Here is a 20,501-nt window from a genome sequence, read left to right as displayed (position 1 = left end):
AACTATGACTCCTATGTGTGGTTCTACCTCCTCTGCCTCTCCAGTTCTGGCCAAGGGCTTCTGACATCTCTTCACATTTCTTGTTTCCTAATGTTATGTATTCAGTTATAGAAGGTATATTTTGCTGGCACTTTTTGAGATCTGCTATGTCTGGACCTCCTGGGCATACTCCAAGCCTTTTTTCTCATTCTTTACAGAGAGATTCTACCTTGGCTTATCTACCCAGATTGTGCACCCAAAACTTCCATTATAAGGTGGGGCCTTCTTCTGAGCAGAAATATATGCTGGAGGTATAGGAGATCTGTCAATCCTGAGAGCCTCTCCACATTTCATGTCAGTCTTTGTAACATCTTTGTGAATCTACAGGCTGGCTTCCAGTTCTGCTTCAACTTTGGCAATACTTACATGCAATTTCAACTTTGTGATTTTTTTATTTATTTCATAATTACATGGAAACTCTAGTGTATGTGTGTGTACATGCATATACACACATGCATGTGTGTTTTATTTTCCTTATTTTATTTATTTTCCTTGTTGTTTTGTATAGTTACAAGGAGAAGGGAAAAGACTCAGAACTAAACTTCCGGAATATTACTATCATCTGTCTCATCTCACTCCTGGAAATATGGATGTTTCACATAACTTTACATAAGGCATGTTTAACACTGTGATTATCTTTGATCTAAGCATTCTCTTCTTGAATTTCCTATCTCAGTTAATGCATTGTCAGTCACTCAGTTCCCTAGACTAGAAATCTGCACATAATCCTAATTCTTTTTATATTTTTTGTATGAGGAACATGAAAGTAGTAATCTTGTCCCTATATCCAAACTAAATGTTTTTCAAATATATTCCATCACCTCTATCTCTAAATACCACTACTAAATTAAAAAATGGTATCCTAAGTACCTTCCTTTTTCTCTCATTTTTCTCTCAGCTTCATCTTTTATACTATCTTCAAACTATTCTATTTAAAATGCATAGCTGGTCACTTTTAATTCGGAAGTTTATTGTTTTCAATGGCCTCCAGGTGCATACAGGATAACATCATTCATGTTAATATGGCAAAGAAAGCCTTCCATTCTCAGACCCTTATGGAATACAAACTTCCCTGTCCCATTTACCATCATGCTACTCTGGTCATAACAAACTCCTTGCCAAGATATTTCACATATTTTTGCCTCTATTCTCACTGCTCATTTTCACGTTAAGAACTTTCCTCTAATCTGCTTGCATGATGACAAAGCACTTATCTTCATAACTCAGTTCAAGTACCATACCTTCTATAAGCATTTCCAAATCATCCTAGATAAAAATTACCATTTCTTCCACCTTTTCCTGGGTTAATCTCTCCAAACTTTAATCAAGGCACCTCTAAGTATCCACTGTACTTATGTGTTTTTCTCTCCCTATTATACTCTAAGCAACTTGAAGGCAAGGCACATATCTTACTGGTCCCTGTAATTTTAGTCCAGACACAGATGAGTGGATAAGAAAGCTGCTTCACTGTAGTGATATGTCCAACTTTTGTCTCCCAACTAAATTGCAAGTTAATTGAAAGCAGAAACCACATGTTCCCAAGTTCTCTGAATTGTTTTTGCATACATTTATTCATGTTTTCTAGTCTGCTTTCCTAGAAGACAACAAATTGCTCCTCATGACTTAAAGTATTATGTTAGCCTCTTGAAAAAAATTGAAAATAATAACAGACTATTTTGCTAATATGATAAAAAGAAATATTAAATGTATTTCACATATTCAGAAAGAACAAATAAATAGCAAATGCTTTAATTTAGAAAAATCTGTGTACTGATTTTCTAAAATTTTTTAAGTTATCATGTTCCTTTGCTAATGACATTGATTTTTTTATAGCCAAATTGGTTACTATAGAAGCAAATATTCAATAAATATTGAATTTATGTAAATAAATTAGATAAAATAAAAATTAAACATATATATGAATTTTGACAGTGTAACAATTTTCCTATATATGAAGTTACCAGATTGTAAGTTAAATTTACTTAAAACTAAATGTGACCATTACAAACTTTAAGCAAATAAAAGTTAAAACAGAGAATTAAGCAAATATATGAATTTTGACAATATAGCAATTTCCTATCTTGCAGTTGCTACCTTGAAACAAAAGAGTTAATCATTTATAGCAATATTCTAAAATGTTCTTAAAATTGGCTTTCTCGTGTAGTAAATGAACAATGATTTTGAATAATATATACATACCGAAGGATGTTCAGGGTGCATGGTATACCCGAAAAAACAGAAAATAATATCGTAGAGAATATAAAAGCAATGAACAAAGGCAATTTATAGCACTTTGCATCACATGCCCCAGGTCTAGCATCGATAAAATCACCTTGATCATCTGAGGTTGTTAATCCTTCTTTAATGCAAGAACAATTGTAGTATGCCTAGGAAAATGAAAATAAGAAACAATCTTTTAGAAATATAGTCATAAAGCTAAACTCCTGTTATTGTAAAATAAAATAAAATCAACAACTACAGGGATACTAGCTAGTATTATTAGTCAATATTCTTACATTAACTCTGCCATTCATTATTTAGAAATGAAATATTAATGATAAGCCCTAAGTATTTTATGTAACAAAATGTGTGTGTGTGTGTGTGTGTGTGTGTGTGTAACTAGAGTCACTTTGGATAAATTCTATTAATTTAAAAAATTTCACCAAAGTCATTTACATTCAATCGCACAAACAATTGTTGGAGAGCTGTATAAATTGAGGACAATTAAGATAATGAATAAAGTGGATGTTCAGCTGGGACTTGAAAAATGGACAGTTACCCAACTATAGAAGGTTTTGGAACAATGAGAAAAATATAAGACTTTTGCATATAATGATGAAGGCTGTTATCTATTAGGCAAAATAGGCACAATGCCTGGGGCCCACAATACTTTAAGGGCCCCTGTAATTAAATGTTTTAGTTTTAGTGTCTCCTAAAATTACAGGAAAAATGAATGGAATAATAATGAATAAATAATAATGAATCCAGCTGGGATCATACTTGTCTTCATACCAATGAGGTCGTACACTAATTTTTTTTTTTTTTAAGTGAGGGAAGGGACTTACAAAGGCAAGAGTCTAGAGTTGATTAAAGTCACAAGGTAGCCCTGAATGAAAATTTTGGGTTGTTGTAGGGTTGATAAATCAAAGAAGATGAATAAGTAATATTTTCTAATATTTAGTTCTAAGAACTAAACAGAGTTTGGTGTTACAGAGAGTAGTTAGCAACTTATTAATCTACTGAAAATATTCCAACTTTAAAAAAAATAATAAATTCCTCAGAAATACGGAACTAGGTCACTAGTTAAAGAATAAGAGGAAACGAAGATGACTTGAATTTGAGTGATTCATAAAATCGTGATCCAAAATCATGTTGGCTTCTTTGGGACAGTTGTTACGTGATTACTAGATCTACTAAATAATAAATGGAAATACCCAAATATTCAAATTGCAATTAATTCATTCCACCATATTCTTTTTAGTGCCCATGTGCCAAACACCATTCTAGGTGCTGGGAGAACGCAGTAAACAATACAACAGAAATCCCTGCCATCATGTAGATAACTTGGATGAGACAGGTAATTTAAAAAAAAAAAAACAAAAACAAACAAACCCACTTTATAATGAAACACATATGGACACATACCTTGGAGGGAAAAAAAAGCAAGGAAAAAAATATAAGGATTATAGAGGTGAATTTAGCATGATTAGGGAATGCCTCAGTGATGCAGTGATATTTGAGCAGAGATTTGAATAAGGTAAGGAAGTGAGCCATGTGGTTATCCGAAAAAAGTATATTCCAGGTAAGAAAAAAGAAAAAAACCTCAGAAATTGAAAAGCCTTGGCTTGTGCATGTGGGGGGAGGGGCAGAGAAGGGAGGGAGAGAATCTCAGACTCCCCGCTGAGTGAGGAGCCTGACGTGGGTCTGATCTCACAACCCTGAGATCATGACCTGAGCTGATTTTCTCCCAGAACTTTTATTATATTAACCCAGTCAAAAGCCAAGGAAACTCTCATCCTATAGTTCAGTCTCCTTGAACAATAAGCAATGTAGAGAACAGTGAAAAGTGGACCTGGAGGTTAGACAAAAGATAAAGGCACAATAAATGGTTGCAGACAATAGAACCTAGGCTGACAAAGGGGTAAAGGAAAATATGAAGAAGCTATAGTGAGCAAATGGTAGAATCACAAGATATTAGGCCCTGGAAAGGTTGAAGGACTGTGGAGTCGTATTCAAAGTAATATAACCAAAAGGCCAAAAGTTAGATTAAAACAAAATAGTAAAATATTCAAATATTCAATTCGAATAACAAAAAAAAGAAGGTAGATCTAAGTCCACTATATCAATAATTACAATAAATTTCAGTAGTCAAAAAATTCCAATTAAAAGAGATTAGCTGATGGGTGCTCAGTTGGTTAAGCATCTAACTCTTGATTTCAGCTCCTTACTCAGTGGGGAGTCTGAGATTCTCTCCCTCCCTCTCTGCCCCTCCCCCACTTGCACACACTCTCTCTCTCAAATAAATAAGTAAATATTTTTAAAAAGAGAGAGATTAGCAGCACTGAAGAAAAAGCAAAAACATACTACATGCTGGCTACGAGAAACACTTTAAATGTAGACACAAATAGCTGGAACATAAAATGATACAAATGGGATACACATGGAAACAGCAAGAGAAAGCTAAAGTGATTATTTATTTATTTATTTATTTATTTATTTATTTATTTATTTATAAAAGATTTTACTTATTTATTTGACAGAGAGATAGCCAGCGAGAGAGGGAACACAAGCAGGGGAAGTGGGAGAGGAAGAAGCAGGCTCCCAGCGGAGCAGGGAGCCCGATGCGGGACTCAAACCCAGAACTCTGGGATTACGACCGGAGCCAAAGGCAGACGCTTAAGGACTGAGCCACCCAGGCGCCCCTAAAGTGACTATTTAAAATGTAGATGTTAATGGGCACCTGGGTAGCTGAACCAGTTAGGTGTCTGCCTTCGGCTCAGGTCATGATCCCAGGGTCCTGGGATCGAGTCCCACATCAGGCTCCCTGCTCCGCGGGGAGCCCGCTCCTCCTGCTTGCCCCCATATCTCTGTCTCTCATGAATAAATAGATAAAAACTTTTTAAATTTTTTTAAATTAAAAAATAAAATATAGATGTTAAGACAAAGACAATTACCAGAAATGGAAAAAGACACTTTCATAAAGATGAGAAGAAGTCAATAATAAGATGTAAAAATTATCAGTGTGTATGCACGTAACAGTCTAAAAAATACATGAAGCTGAAACACAGAGAGAAATAGACAATTGTAAAATTTTATTGGGAGATAAAATAATTGGCTTATAATTAAGAGAAGAACAAATACAAGTAAGACTCACGGATGATCCCCATGAGGCACCTACTAGCAAGGACTTTAAAACAGCAATGATTCATGATTTCCAGGAAATAGAGGGCGAATGGCTAAAATATTTTAAGTGACGTGGAATTTCACCAGGGGTTTGGATCCTACAAAAACATAAATGTTAGAACTGAAAAACATGGTGAGTAAACACAGCAAAAAGGCGTATTTGTAGCGGGCATGAGGCAGAATTCTAAGATGCCACCTAAGATTCCCACCTCCTACTGCATAAGCCTGAATGACTCTGAGGACAATGCATTGATGAGATTTTCTCCCCTTACTAAATTATGTTATGTGAAATAGATGACTGTAAAAGAGAGAGGATAAACCTCGCCTAACTAGGTGAGCCTTATATAGCACTGGGATTTTTCTGGAATTAGAGATTCAAAGCATGTGACATAAGAGTGATTATCTGTTGCCAGCCTTGAAAACAAAGGGAGTCATGCAGTAAAGAATGGCGGTAGCCTCTAAGAGCTAAAACTGGTCCTCCGCTGACAGCTTGACAGCGAGCAAGGAAACAAAGACCTCGTTTTTTACATCCCAAAGCAACTGAATGGCCAATAACCTAAATGAACTTGGAAGCAGATTCTTCCCCAGAGCCTCCAGAAAGGAGCGCAGCCCAGCCAACACCCTGATTTCAGTCTGTGACACTCAACAGAGGACCCAGTCATGGCTTCTGGACATATGACCTTAGAACTGTGAAATAAATAGAATTATTTAAAGACACTAAGCTTGTGGTAATTTGCCAGGTAGCAAGAGTAAATTAATACATTGTTCCCCACTCCCCCCCAAAAAGAGAAGAGAGAGTAAGGGAGAAACAACAGCTGAGAATTTTCAAACAGATACACATTAATCTGCAGACTAAAGCTGTTCTGTGAAAACCAAGCAAAATAAATGTAATGAAAATCCAATCTAGGCCTATCAAAGTAGAAGTCTGAAAACCAAAAACAAAGAGAAAATCTTAAGAGCCACCAAGCAGTAAGAGATACGAGGATAATCAAATGGCATCTTTTAAATGCCAGGGTGGCAGGGTTGGGGGTGGGCACATCACTGCCAATACAGAATTCCAGACCCAACGAAACATTTATTTTCAAAAATGAAGGTGAAATATGGTTCTTCAGGAAGAAAGAAAGTAATCTCATATGAAAACATGGAAATGCAAGAAAATGGGTAAACATAAGTGCATATTGACTTTACAAAACAACAATAACGGTACATGTCATTTAAAATACATTAAGAAATAAAGTATATGATAAAAATAACACTAAGGTGGGAAGTGAGTAAATGAAGTTAAACTATTCTAAGGATGTATCAATGGAAGGAGACTTTGAAGCCTGGCTTCTTGTAATTCTTCATGTTTTGGGTGAGATTAACATCCCCTCCATAGATAATTAGAATGAGGCTCCTGTTGTAACAGAGTAACCTTCGGAAAAAGCACCATGATCCTGATATTTAAAATGAAAGCTATATCAGCTGGAAAAGAACTAATCTCAGTGACAAGATCATGAAATAAAACCCAAGATTTCTTTAATATCTATATCAAGGAAATTTGAAGAACTTTGGTAGCACAGATAGGAAAAATGTATGTGGGTGTCAATGAGACAAAATTGTCCAGAAATGTTATTGGTATGAAGAACAGATAACTATTTTCAGTTTTAGCAAGGCTCTCATTTTCTACAGAAATTTAAAAATCTTCAGAGATAGAGCATTTTCTACCACTCAAACTTCTGCAGAAGTGTAATTGAAGAGCATCCAATTCTAATTCACTTTTATTCTGATGTTTCAAATATAATCATTTAATCAGAATTATTTCATAGCAAAAAAATATTTTTTAACTAGGCTCCATGCCCAGTGTGGAGCTCAACATGGAGCTTGAACTCACAATCCGGAGATGGAGACCTGAGCTTGAGATTAAGGCCCAGACAGTTAACTGACTGAGCCACCCAGGTGCCTCTGAATCAAAATTATTTCAAAGTTGACATATTTTGATTGAAAAAATATTTTCAACGGAGGGAATTCCATTAACATCATTTAGATACATAATTACTTTTTATATATACTGTTTCTTTTATTTAATCATCATTTAGTAAAATTATTTGTATTGGTATCAATTCTTTCCCATTTGAAATTAAAGCACATTTTATCTATTCATCAATTCTATCCATATCAAATTTTATTAATCATTAATCATCTATTAATCATTCCATCCATATCAAATTGTATTAATCAAATTGTATTAATAGCTTCTGCTATTTTCCACTTTCCTTCAGAATTATTAATTAATCAAGGCTAATTCTGGGTAATTTCTAACAGTTCTAATATTTGTCAAAAATATTTTATTCTTCTTTCAATTTTTATTCAGTATCAAATGTTACCACACAGTTTGAGTGACTATTTTGTGGATTATTTCTGTCACTGTTACTCATTGAGTTAATTACTCCTTAGACAAATGCAAGACAATTATAAAGACTTTTATGAAAAAGAAAAAAATCCCTAACATAGGATTCCTTTTTAGGAATTCTGTGAAAGATCACATCATCCTATTAGGATTTCCCAAGAAAGGCAAGAAAAAGCCATATAATGGATGGCTGTTTTAGCTCTTGACTATCACATGGGATCAAAACACCGAGCTCAAACAATTATGCTTTATACTGTGGTAAAAACATGAGCATCTAAAAAGGTCATTTGCTTCTTTCAAACTAAAATGGAGGAGAGGAAGTTAGTAAGAGTATAAAGTAAGATTTTCCCCATGTAAACAAGTTGAAGAGAAGTAATGGACATATAGGAGTTCATTATTCTTTTCTATTTTCTATTACATTTAAAGTTTTCCACAGTAACATATTTTATTTTATTTTTAAAAATTTTATTTATTTGACAGAGAGACACAGAGAGAGAGGAAACACAAGCAGGGGAAGTGGGAGAAAGAGAAGCAGGCTCCCCACCAAGCAGGGAGCCCGATGAGGGGCTAGATCCCAGGACCCTGGGATCATGTCCTGAGCAGAAGACAGACGCTTAATGACTGAGCCACCCAGGCGCCCCCACAGGAAGATATTTTAAAGACTTTAAGTATCGTTTAAAATATATACTGTAACATTTATGAAGAAATATTTTTAAAGGGTATGCAAACTTTTGTATATTGATATTAATTTTAAAAAACTGAAGATATATTATTAAATCATACACTACTGAAAACCTGACTATGAGGAACTAGAGTTGGTCAAGTATGCTAATATCTTTAAAAAAAGTGATCTGTGTATAACAGGAAAAAGCATATCATTATGTAGGTGCATAAATAACAAAGGACTTTATTGCTTGCTATGGGGGTGGCATATGCCCACGGGTCAGGATAAATAAAGCTCTCTGTTGCTCTCTCCCCCTCACAAAGACCAGCCAGAAAGATGAGACAGAAATACAGAGTTTTTAAAGACTGTGTCCCTACTTTGGTGTCACTTAAAAGGAAGAAGCTGAAGTTATAGTGCATTATTTAGCTAAAAGCAGATTTATGAAATTTTGGACATAAGAAAATTAATCTGGAGTCAAATAAGTAACAGAGTAGTCAACTCTACATGAAAAAATAAGAAAATTTCTCTGGAAGTTGGTAGAAGGCCTAGGGAAATAAGGAATTCTGATGGTTTGGGCCCAAATATAAGCAAACAGGGAAATTTTTAAATGAGTCCTGATAGATGTAAATGGCAAAAGACAAACAGGGGTAACATATATTCACTTGTAAGTCATTTGTATTGCTACCATATAAATCTGCTCTTACCTTTCTAGAAAGTCTGATAGGCTTATAAAGACCTTGTATGTACGGTAATCTCTGGCACATGATAAAGGGACTGATTCTCACATCTGAGTTAATGTGGAACAGAAATAGAAACAGCAAAAAAGTGTAGATACTTTTAATTCCTCAAAAGAAGAATAAACTGAGTGAAAGGTGAATAGAAAGATAGTACTGGTCAACCCAATGCTGTGAGAAAGACTGTGGTTCAAGATTTTGGTGTGGATGGGTGCTGCAGATAGGTAGGGCAGAACTAAAATAAATGACATAAGTAGAAGATAAAATATGCTCTTAAATTGCTTCTTTCAACTTTGCTACTGCAAGAGGTAGATAGTCACCTACTACTTTTAAACTATAAAATTGGGATGATGCAACACATGGATGCATTTTTTTTTATACAAGTATAATTAACATACAGTGTTATTTTAGTTTCAGGTGTAAAATAGGATGATTCAACAATTCTATACATTAATCAGTGCTCATCACAATAAGTGTACTCTTAATCCCCTTCACCTAGTTCACCCGCGCCCCCCCCCCCCCCCACCGACTCCATTCTGGTAATCACTAGTTTGTTCTCTACAGTTAAGAGTCTATTTTTTTGGTCTGTTTTTCCTTGACTGTTTTGTTTCTTAAATTCCACATATGAGTGAAATCATATGGTATTTGTCTTTCTCTGGCTGACATCTCACTTAGCATTATACTGCTAGATCCACCCATATTGTTGCAAAAAGCAAGATTTCATTCTTTTTTATAGTGAGTAATATTCCATTGTGTGTGGGTATACATATATATACATACACTCACTTTTTGTGTATACACACAAACACACACACATTTTTTTTATCCATTGATCTATGGATGGACACTTGGGTTGTAAATAATGGTGCAATAAACACAGGGATGCATACACTTTTTCTAATTAGTGTTTTCATTTTCTTCGAGTAAATATGCACTAGTGGAATTACTGGATCACATGGTATTTCTATATTTAAGCTTTTGAGGAAGCTCCATACTCTTTTCCACAATGGCTGCATCAATTTACATTCCCACCAAAAGTGCATGAGGGTGCCTTTTATTCCACATACTTGCCAACACTTGTTATTTCTTGTGTTTCTTGTTTTAGCCATTCTGACAAGTGTAAGGTGGTTTTGATTTGCATTTCCCTGATGATGGGTGATGCTGAGCATCTTCTCACATGTCTGTTGGCCATCTGTTTGTCTTCTTCAGAAAAATGTCTATTCGTGTCCTCTGCCCAATTTTAATCAGATTGGGTTTTTTGGTGTTGTGTTATTAATCCCTTATCAATTATATCTTTTGCAAATATCTTATCCCATTCAGTATGTTGCCTTTTTGTTTTGTTGATGCTTTCCTTCACTGAGCAAAAGCCTTTCATTTTGATGTAGTCCCAATAGTTTAATTTTGCTTTTTCTTCCCGTGCCAGAGGAAACATATCTATAAAAATGGCTGATTTCTATACGTGGTGTCAAAGAAATTACTGTCTATGTTTTCTTCCAGCAATTTTATAGTTTCAGGTCTCACATTTGGGTCTTTAATCCATTGTAGTTCACTTTTGTATATGGTGTTAGAGAGTTGTCCAATTTCATTCTTTTGCATGTAGGTGTCCAGTTTTCTCAACACCATTTATTGATGAGACCAACTTCCTCCCATTGCATATTCTTTCCTCCTTTGTCATAGATTAATTGACCATAAAGGTGTGGGTATATTTCTGGATTCTATACTCTTCCATTGATCTATTTGCCCATTTTTGTGCAAGTAGCACACTGTTTTGATGACTACAGCTTTGTAGTATATCTTGAAATCTGGGATTGTGTTTTGTTCTTTTTCAAAATTGCTTTGTCTACTTGGGATCTTTTGTAATTCCATACAAATTTAAGGATTATTTGTTCTAGATCTATGGAAAATGCTGTTGGCATTTTGGTAAGGACTGCATTAAATCTGTAGATTTCTTTGGCCTAGTATGGACATTTAGAAAATATTGGTTATTCCAAGCCATGAGCAGAAAATATTTTTCCATTTGTTTGTATTGTCTTCAATTGTAGTTTTCAATGTTTTACAGTTTTCAGAGTATAGGTCTTTTACCTTTTTAGTTAAGTTTATTAGTAGGTATTTATTCTTTTTAGTGCAATTGTAAATGGGATTGTTTTCTTAATTTCTCTTTCTGCTACTTATTAGTGTATAGACTTACAACAGACTTCTGTATGTTAATTTTGTGTCCTGTGACTTTACTGAATTCATTTATCAGTTCTAGTAATTTTTGGGTGTAGTCTTAAGGATTTTCTATATGTAGTTTCATGTCATCTGAATATAGTGAAAATTTTACTTCTTCCTTACCAATTTGAGTGACTTTTCTTTTTCTTGTCTGATTGCTGTGGCTGGGACTTCCAATACTAGGTTGAATAAAAGTGATGAAAGTGGACATCTTTGTGTTGTTCCTGATCTTAGGGGAAAAGCTCTTAGCTTTTCGCCATTGAATATGATGTTAGCTGTGGATTCTTCATATATGGCCTTCATTATGTTGAGATATGTTCACTCTAAACCTACTTTGTTTTTTGGCATGAATGGATGTTGTACTTTGTCAAATGCTTTTCTGCATCTATTGAGATGATCATATGGTTTTTATCTTTTCTCTTATTGATGTGATGTATCATACGTATTGAATTGTGAATACTGAATCACCTTTGCAACCCAGCAATAAATCCCACTTGATTGTGCTGAATGATTTTTGTAATGTTTTGTTGCATTCAATATTTTATTCAGATTTTTGTCTCTATGTTCATCAGAGATATTGGCCTGTAGTTCTCCCTCCCTCTCTCTCTTTTTTCCTTATTTGGTAGTATTTTTACCTGGTTTTGGTATCAGGGTAATACTGACCACATTGAATGAACTTGGAAGTTTTCCTTTCTCTTCTATTTTTTGGAAAAGTTTAAGAAGAATAGGTATTCACTCTTCTGTATATGCTTAGTAGAACTCACTTGTGGAGCCATATGGTCCTAGACTTTAGTTTCTTGGGAGTTCTTTTTTTTCTTAGTTTTTGTTTAAATTCCAGTTGGTTAACATACAGTGTAATAGTTTCACATGTAGAATTTAGTGATGCAACACTTACATACAACACTCAGTGGCTCATCACAAGTGCCCTTTCTAATCCCCCTCATTCACCAAACCCATCCCCTTGCCCACCTCACCTCTAGTAAGCATCAGTTTGTTCTCTATATAATTACTGATTCAATTGTATTGCCAGTAATTGGTCCATTCAAATTTTCTATTTCTTCCTGATTCAGTTTTGGGAGGGAATATGTTCCTAGGAATTTATCCATTTCTTCTAGGTTATACAATTGGCATATATTTTTTAAATAATATTCTCTTATAATCCTTTGTGGTATATAATTTCTTACAATTTCTATGATGTCAGTTGTTATTTTTGTTTAATTTCTGATTTTATTTATTTGAGTCCTCTCTCTCTCTCTCTCTCTCAATGACTCTGGATGAAGGTTATCAATTTCCTTGATCATTTCAAAAAATCAGCTCCTGGTTTCATTAATCTGTTCTATGGTTTTTTAAATCTCTATTTATTTCTAATATTTATTATTTCCTTTCTTCTACTGACTTTGGTTTTGTTCTTCTTTTTCTAGCTCCTTTGGGTGTAAGATTAGGTTATTTGAGGTTTTTCTTGCTTCTTGAGGTAGGCCTGTATGGCTATGATCTTTCGTCTTAGAACAGTTTTTGCTGCATCCCAAAGATTTCAGATCATTTGTTTTTATTTTCATTTCTCCTCATGTAATTTTTAAAATTTCCTCTTTGATTTCTTGGTTGACTCATTTATTGTTCAGTAGCATATTATTTAATCTGCATGTATTTGTGTTCTTTCCAAATTTTTTCTTATGATTGGTTTCTAGTTTCATACTACTGTGGTTAGAAAAAAAATGCATGATATGATTTCAATCTTTTTTAATTTGTTGAGACGTGTTTTGTGACCTACCGTATGATTTATTCTGGAAAAAGTTCCATGTGAAATACTGAAAAGTTCCACTTGAAAATAATGTGTATTCTTCTGTTTTATGATGGAATGTTCTGAATATATCTGTTAGATCCATCTGTTCCAATGTGTCAATCAAAGCCCATTTCTTTTGTTGATTTCTTGTCTGATCTATCCATTGATGTAGTAAAAGTCCCCTACTATTATTGTGTTACTATTCATTTCTTCCTTTGTGTCTGTTAATAGTTGCTTTATGTATTTGGGTTCTTCCATGTTAAATGCATAAATATTTACAATTGTTTTATGTTCTTTTTGTTGGCTTGTTCTCTTCATCATTATGTAGTATCTTTCTTTGTCTCTTGCTTCAGTCTTTGTTTTAAAGTATATTTTGTTCCATATTAGTCTTGTTACCTCTTTTTCTTTTTATTCCATTTGCATGATAAATGTTTTCCTATCCCTTCACTTTCAGTCTGCATGTGTCTCTAGGTCTGAAGTGAGTCTCTTATGGGCTGCATATAGATGGGTCTTGCTTTTTTATCCATTCTGTCACCCTATGTCTGATTGGCATTTAGTCTATCTATAGTTAAAGTTGTTAGTCTATCTATAGTTAGTCTATCTATAGTTAAAGTTGTTAGTCTATCTATAGTTAGTCTATCTATAGTTAAAGTTGTTATTGATAGGTATGCCTTTTGTTACTTACTACCATTTTGTTACTTTTTTTATAATGGTTGCTTTTATAGTTCTCCATTCTTTTCTTCCCTTGCTTTCTTTCCCTTGTAGTCTGATGGCTAACTTTAATGGTATCCTTGAATTCCTTTCTCTTCATTTTTGGCATACCTATTTTAGGTTTTTGATTTGTGGTTACCATTAGGTTCATCTATAACATCCTATACATATAGCCATCAATATTAAGTTGATGGATGCTTAATTTTGAACCCATTCTAAAAGCACTACATTCCCCCCCCTTTTTATGTATATGATAGCATATTTTACATCCTTTTGTAAATTCCTTGACTGATTTTTATAGTTATAATTGATTTTACTGCTTTTGCGCTTTAATCTCCATCCTGGTTTTATAAGTGATTAATGTACTACCTTTATTATGTTTTTATTTACCTGTGAGGTTTTTTTTCCTTTCATAATTTTCTTATTGAGGCATGTTTTAATATAGAAGTATTTTTTCCACTGCCAATTCCCATAAGCCTTTTGGATTATGGTCACCTAAAGCAAATACTCTTTTCCTGTTTAAAAAAAAAATTATGGGGGGGGCGCCTGGGTGGCGCAGTCGTTGGGCGTCTGCCTTCGGCTCAGGGCGTGATCCTGGCATTATGGGATCGAGCCCCACATCAGGCTCCTCCGCTATGAGCCTGCTTCTTCCTCTCCCACTCCCCCTGCTTGTGTTCCCTCTCTCGCTGGCTGTCTCTATCTCTGTCAAATAAATAAATAAAATCTTAAAAAAAAAATTATGGGGAAGAAAGCTTTTATAGAGAGTGAGGAGTAAAATGTAAACACCAACTACAAATTGAACGTCTTATTAGAGAGGGAGAAGCATAATAAAAAAATAATTACCTGTTGATCATTTAATTTTTTAGATTGTGTACAGCCCGCAAAGCAAGGAGAAAAATATCCAATATTATCTCTTCCACAGATAGTAGAATAAAATGAAGATGAGCATTTACAGTGAGAATTGCAAGGAGCTGTCAGGTTTCCCAACTGTCCTGTTCTGTAAAAAAAAAATTTAATATAATTATACCACAGTATTATACTTATTAATGTATATATCAGGATATCAATGAAATCCACAAAAATATGATTACTGAAATATAATTTCTTTTTAACAGGTTTATTGAAGTATACTCAATATATACAATATACAACTTGAATGTTTTTGATACATGTATACACTTGTGAAATCATCACCACCATCACCACAATCATGTTAACAAACATAATCCTCACCCCCTAAATTTCATTGTGCCCCTTTGTAATACCTCTGTCCCCTGGGATCTGCTGATGCATTTTCTGCCATTATTCATTAATTTGAATTTTATAGCATTTCATGAAATAGAATCATACAGTATGTACACTTTCTTTGTCTGGCTTCTTCCACGCAGTTATTCTTTATATGGTCTTTGTATGATGATATGTCTCCATGTCTCTTGGGTAAATACTAAGAAGTAGGATCATACGGTAGGTGTTCATGCAACTTTTTAAGAAACTGTCACTTTTCCAGCTTGGTTGTGCTATTTTATATTCCTATCAGCAGTGTATAAGAGTTTCAGTTGCTTTCTACATTCCGCACCAACACTTAGTATAATCAGTCTTTTTTTTTTAGATTTTTTAAATTTATTCATTTGAGAGAGAGAGATTGAGAGAACAAGTGGGATGAGGGGTAGAGGGGGAGGCAGGCTCCCAGCTGAGTAGGGAGCCCAATGCAGGGCTTCATCTCAGGATCCCAGGATCATGACCTGTGCCAAAGGCAGATGCCTAACCGACTGAGCCACCCAGGTGCTGCTGGTCATTTTTAGACATTCGAACAAGGACATAGTACTTTCATATTGTGGCTTTTAATATTCCCTTCCCTGATGGCAAATGATGTTGGCCATCTTTCCGTATGCTTATTTCTCATCTGTATATATATTTGGTTAAATGTCTGTTCAAAACTTTTGCCCATTTTTATTGAGTATTTTCTTATTATTAAGCATTGAAAGTTCTTTATATATGCTGGAAACAAGTCCTTCATCAGATATATGATTTTCAAATATCTTCTCACAATCTATGGCTTGTTTTTTCATTCCCTAAACAGGGTCTTTCAAAGAGCAGAAATATTTTATTTTGATGTACAACAATTAATCAATGCATTTCTTTATGGATCATGTATTTTGTGCCATTATCTAAGAAAACTTTGCTGAACCCAAGTTTACAAAATATTTTCCTATACTCTTGGTATTTTATATTCCCATCTACAATCCATTTTAACTATTTTATGTGCTACATGGTATGACCCAAAGTTCATTTGTCTATATACAAATAGCTATTTGTTCCACCATCATTTGTTAAAATGACTATATGTTCTCATAAGGACACTAATTTCCATTATCAGGGGTAGGGTGGTCTACCCTCAGGACCTTATCTAAACTTAATGATCTCCTTAAGGCTCCACCTCCTAACACTATCACATTAGAGATTTAGGCTTCAACTTACAAATTCAGTAGGAGGGTTAAACACATTCATTCCATAATAACCACTAAGTATAGTGCTAGCTGTATGCTTTCATGGTTCCCTTCCATTCCTAGTTTCCTGGTTTATGAGGAGTAGATGTTGTACTTTATCATGGAGCTTCTGGCATCTATTGTGATTATAGGTTTTTTCATTTTTAGTTTATTAATATGTGGATTATACCAATTGACTTTCAAATATTAAAGCAACTTTGCATTCCTTTGATAAATCTTGCTTGATCATAATTTATTTTCCTTTTAATATACTGCTGGGTTCAATTTGCCAGAATTTTGTTAACAGTTTTTGAATCTATGTTCATGAGAGAAATAGGTCTATAGTTTTCTTTTCTTACAATGTCTTTTGTCCAGTTTTGATATAAAGATAATGCAAGTTTCATAGAATAAGTTGGAAAGTATACACTCCTTTTCAATTTTTTGGAAGAATTTGTGTAAAGTCAGGTATTGTTTAAATATTTGGTTTAGTTCTCCAGTAAAAACATTTGGGCTTGGAATTTTCTTTGTCAGAAAGTATATAAATACAAATATGATTTATTTAATAGACGCATATTGTTTTTTCTTAAATGAGTTTGTGTCTTTTGAAGGATTTATCCATTTCATGGAAGTTGTCAGATTTATGGGCATAAAGTTGTTTATAACATTACCTTACTATCCTTTTAATATTGGTGGAATCTATAAAAACATCACAACAGAACTGTAACTCTTGATATTGGTAGTTTTCTCTGTCTAGAGATTTTCCTACTTCTATTATTAAGAGAAGAGTATCAAAATATCTGACTATATTTGTGGATTTCTGTATTTCTACTTGCAGTGTCTTTTTGCTTCACATATTTTAAAGCTCTTTCATTAGGCTCATAAACATTAAGAATTGTTTGAATTCTTGATGAATTGACCACTCTATCATTACATAATCACCTTCTTTATTTCTGCTAATATTATTTGCTCACAAATCTAGTTGGTCTACTATCATACTCCAGCTTTCTTTAGATTACTGTTAATATGCTACATCTTTCCCCATCCTTTTACTCATAATCTACTTGTGTCCATATTTGAAGCATATTTCTTTTATACAACACATATAGTTGGGTCTTTATTTTTTTTAATCAAATTGGAAATTTTCTGCCTTTTCATTGACATTATATGCGATTGCTAATATAGTTAGGTTTGAATCTATCCTTTCTATTCATTTTCTTTTTTATCTTTTCTTTGTTCTCTTTTTTCTTTTTTTGCCTAATTTGAGATTAAACAAATGTTTTTATAAAATTCTATTTTAATTCATGTGTCAGCTTGGCTTATTAGCTGTGATTCTGTTATTTTATGGTGCTTCAGAGTTTATATTATACAGCTTTAACTTAACACAGTCTACCAACATGTGATATACGGCACTTCAGGTAAACCCATATTATGTTAATCTGTTTTAAACAATTATTTTAAAAGAGATTTAAATAAGAAAAAATACCTATAAATTACCATTTCCTTTGCTCTTCTTTGCTTTATGTAGCTCATATTCTTACCTGGTGTCATTTTATTTCAGCCAGAAAGACTTTTTTAGACATTTCATGTAGTGTAAGTCTGTTGTTCAAATATTATTTACATTTTTATGTGTAAAATTATTTCTCCTTCATTTTTTATAGACATTCTGACTTGGTATAGATATCTTTTATTTAAGTTTTTGAACATATGGAATACTAATAACTGTCAACTCTGGTAATATTAACATCTGAGTCAGTTATGGGTCAGTTTTGATCAACTGATTTAGCTTCTTATTATGGGTTGTATTTTTCTGCTTCTTTGAATTCCTTACATTTTACTGGATATTGGACCTTGTAAATTTCAATCTTGGATGTTGAATATTTTTGTATTTTTGTGACTATTTTTAAACTTTATTCTGAAATGCAGCTAATTTACTTAGAAACACTTTTATTTGTCTTAGTTGATAGGCAGATTTGATAGGAAGAGCCAGAGTAGTACTCAGTTTAGAATTATTTATCAATCTTGTGAGCCCTAGCTGTATTTGTCTCTCTGAACTCTCAGCTCAATTTCCTCAACTCAGGGAATCAGCCAGAATCTGTCTCATCCCCACTCCCTGTGCTACAACCTTAAAATTCTATCAGGCAGTAAGCTAGAGGAATTGCAGGGCTCACCTTGAATGCTTCTCATCTCATGTACCACTGTCCTTCAATGACTGATTCCAATGTCTCGAAAACCACTGTTTCAATTTTTGTCAAATTTTTGGTTGTTTTGGTAGGAGAGGAAATCTGTTATCCCATCTTGGCTGGAAGTGAAAGCCCAGAACAATTTTCAAATATAAATTTAGAATGAAACCAAAGGGGTTTACTTTATATTATTAATCATTTGAAAAAGTACCTATAGTTAAAAATCATTTTAGATTATTATATTCTGACTTATAAACTATATATTTGAACAATTTTAGGTCTCCAGAATAATTGAGCACACACAGAGTTACCATATACCTCTTTCTCCCTCTACACACAGTCTGTTATTATTAGTAAGCTGCCTTAGTGTGGTACATTTTTTACAATTGATCTTGTATCAGTTATTACATCAGTATTCCATATGTTCAAAAGGTTAAGTAGAAGATATTTTTTTAAGATTTTATTTATTTATTTGACAGAGAGAGCACAAGCAGGGGGAGTGGAAGAGGGAGAAGCAGGCTCCCTGCTAAGCAGGGAGCCTGATGCGGGGCTCTATCCCAGATCCCAGGACCCTGGGATTATGACCTGAGCTGAAGACGGATGCTTAAGTGACTGAGCCACCCAGGTGCCCCTAGAAGGTATTTTTAAAAGCCCAAATCAAATATGCAATTTTGCCAATAATTTTGCCTTTTCCAGAACATGTTATAGTTGGAATCGTATAATATGTAGCCTCCATACTGGCTTCTTTCACTTAGCAATATATACATTTAAGGTTCCTCCACGTCTTTTTGTGGCTTGGTAGCTCATTTTATCACTGAATAATATTCCATGTATGGTGTACTAGTTTGTCTATTCACCTACTGAAAGGTATGTTGATTGTTTCCGATTTTAGCGAGTACAAATGAAGGTGCTATCAACATTCACTAATAGGTTTTTGTGTGAATGTAAGTTTTTAATTCATTTGGGTAAATACCTGAAAACACAATTGCTGAATTGAATGGCAAAACTATGTTTAGCTATGTAAGAAACTGCCAAATTGCCAAAGTGACTTACCATTTTATATTACCAGTAGCACCAAATGTGAGTCTTTCTTACTCCATACCCTTGCTAGCATTTCGTTTTGTCAGTTTTTTGGATTTCAGCCTTTTCAATAGAAGTGTTGTGGTGTCTCGTTGTTTTAAGTTGCAACTCCTTGATGGCATATAATACTGAACATATTTTCATATGCTTATCAGCATCTGTACATCTTCCTTAGTGAGGTGAATGTTTAGACCTTTTGGCCATTTTTAATTGGGTTGTTTCTCTATAAACTGATGAGTTTTAAGAGTTCTTTAAATATTTTGGATATGTCCTGCATCAAGTATGTATTTTTCTCCCAATTTGTGCATTGTCTTTTAATTCTATTAACAGTGTTTTTCACAGAGAAAGGTTTTAATTTTAATGACATTTAACATATCATTTTTTTCTCTCATACTTCCTTTTTTTGGTGTTGTATCTGAAATGTTATCACAAAACCGAAGGTTATCTAGATTTTATCCTATGTTATCTTCCAGAAGTTTTATAGTTTTGTCTTTTATATTTAGGTCTATAATCCATTTTGAGTTAATTTTGATTTAATTTTTGTGAAGCATGAAGTCTGTTCTGTCTCTAGATTTTTTTCTTGTGGTTTTTTTTTTTTTTTTGCATGTACATCTTCAGTTTTTCTAGCACCATTTGTTGAAAAGATTATCTTGGTTGCAGTCCAAGATGATGACATAGGGGCCTCCAGAACTGACCTCCTCCCAAGGACACCAAATCTACAGCCACACAGAGAAATTCCCTCTGAAAGAAATCCAAAAACTAGCTGAATACCTCCTACACATTGGGCAAGTGAGAAAATACCATCACCCACACTGAAACAGGTA

At 33.9% G+C, this 20,501-nt stretch overlaps 1 protein-coding gene across 1 annotated transcript in view; it reads right to left on the bottom strand.

Moving 5' to 3' along the window:
• SLCO6A1 (solute carrier organic anion transporter family member 6A1) overlaps window positions 1-20,501 on the bottom strand; it is a 96,938-nt gene that overhangs the window by 18,713 nt on the left and 57,724 nt on the right. The window contains exons 9-10 of the mRNA XM_087861894.1: window positions 14,775-14,928; window positions 2,239-2,426 (exon numbers count right to left, since the gene is read on the bottom strand). Of these exons, the coding sequence (XP_087718020.1) occupies window positions 2,239-2,426; window positions 14,775-14,928 (342 nt within the window). The remainder of the gene's footprint in view (window positions 1-2,238; window positions 2,427-14,774; window positions 14,929-20,501) is intronic.

The sequence above is a fragment of the Ursus americanus genome, chromosome 5, assembly GCF_024610735.1.
Source record: "Ursus americanus isolate L20-20 chromosome 5, mUrsAme1.1.p, whole genome shotgun sequence".
NCBI lineage: Eukaryota > Metazoa > Chordata > Mammalia > Carnivora > Ursidae > Ursus > Ursus americanus.
The sequence above is the reverse complement of the archived record's forward strand: the minus strand, read 5'-3'. Positions and strand labels throughout refer to the sequence as shown.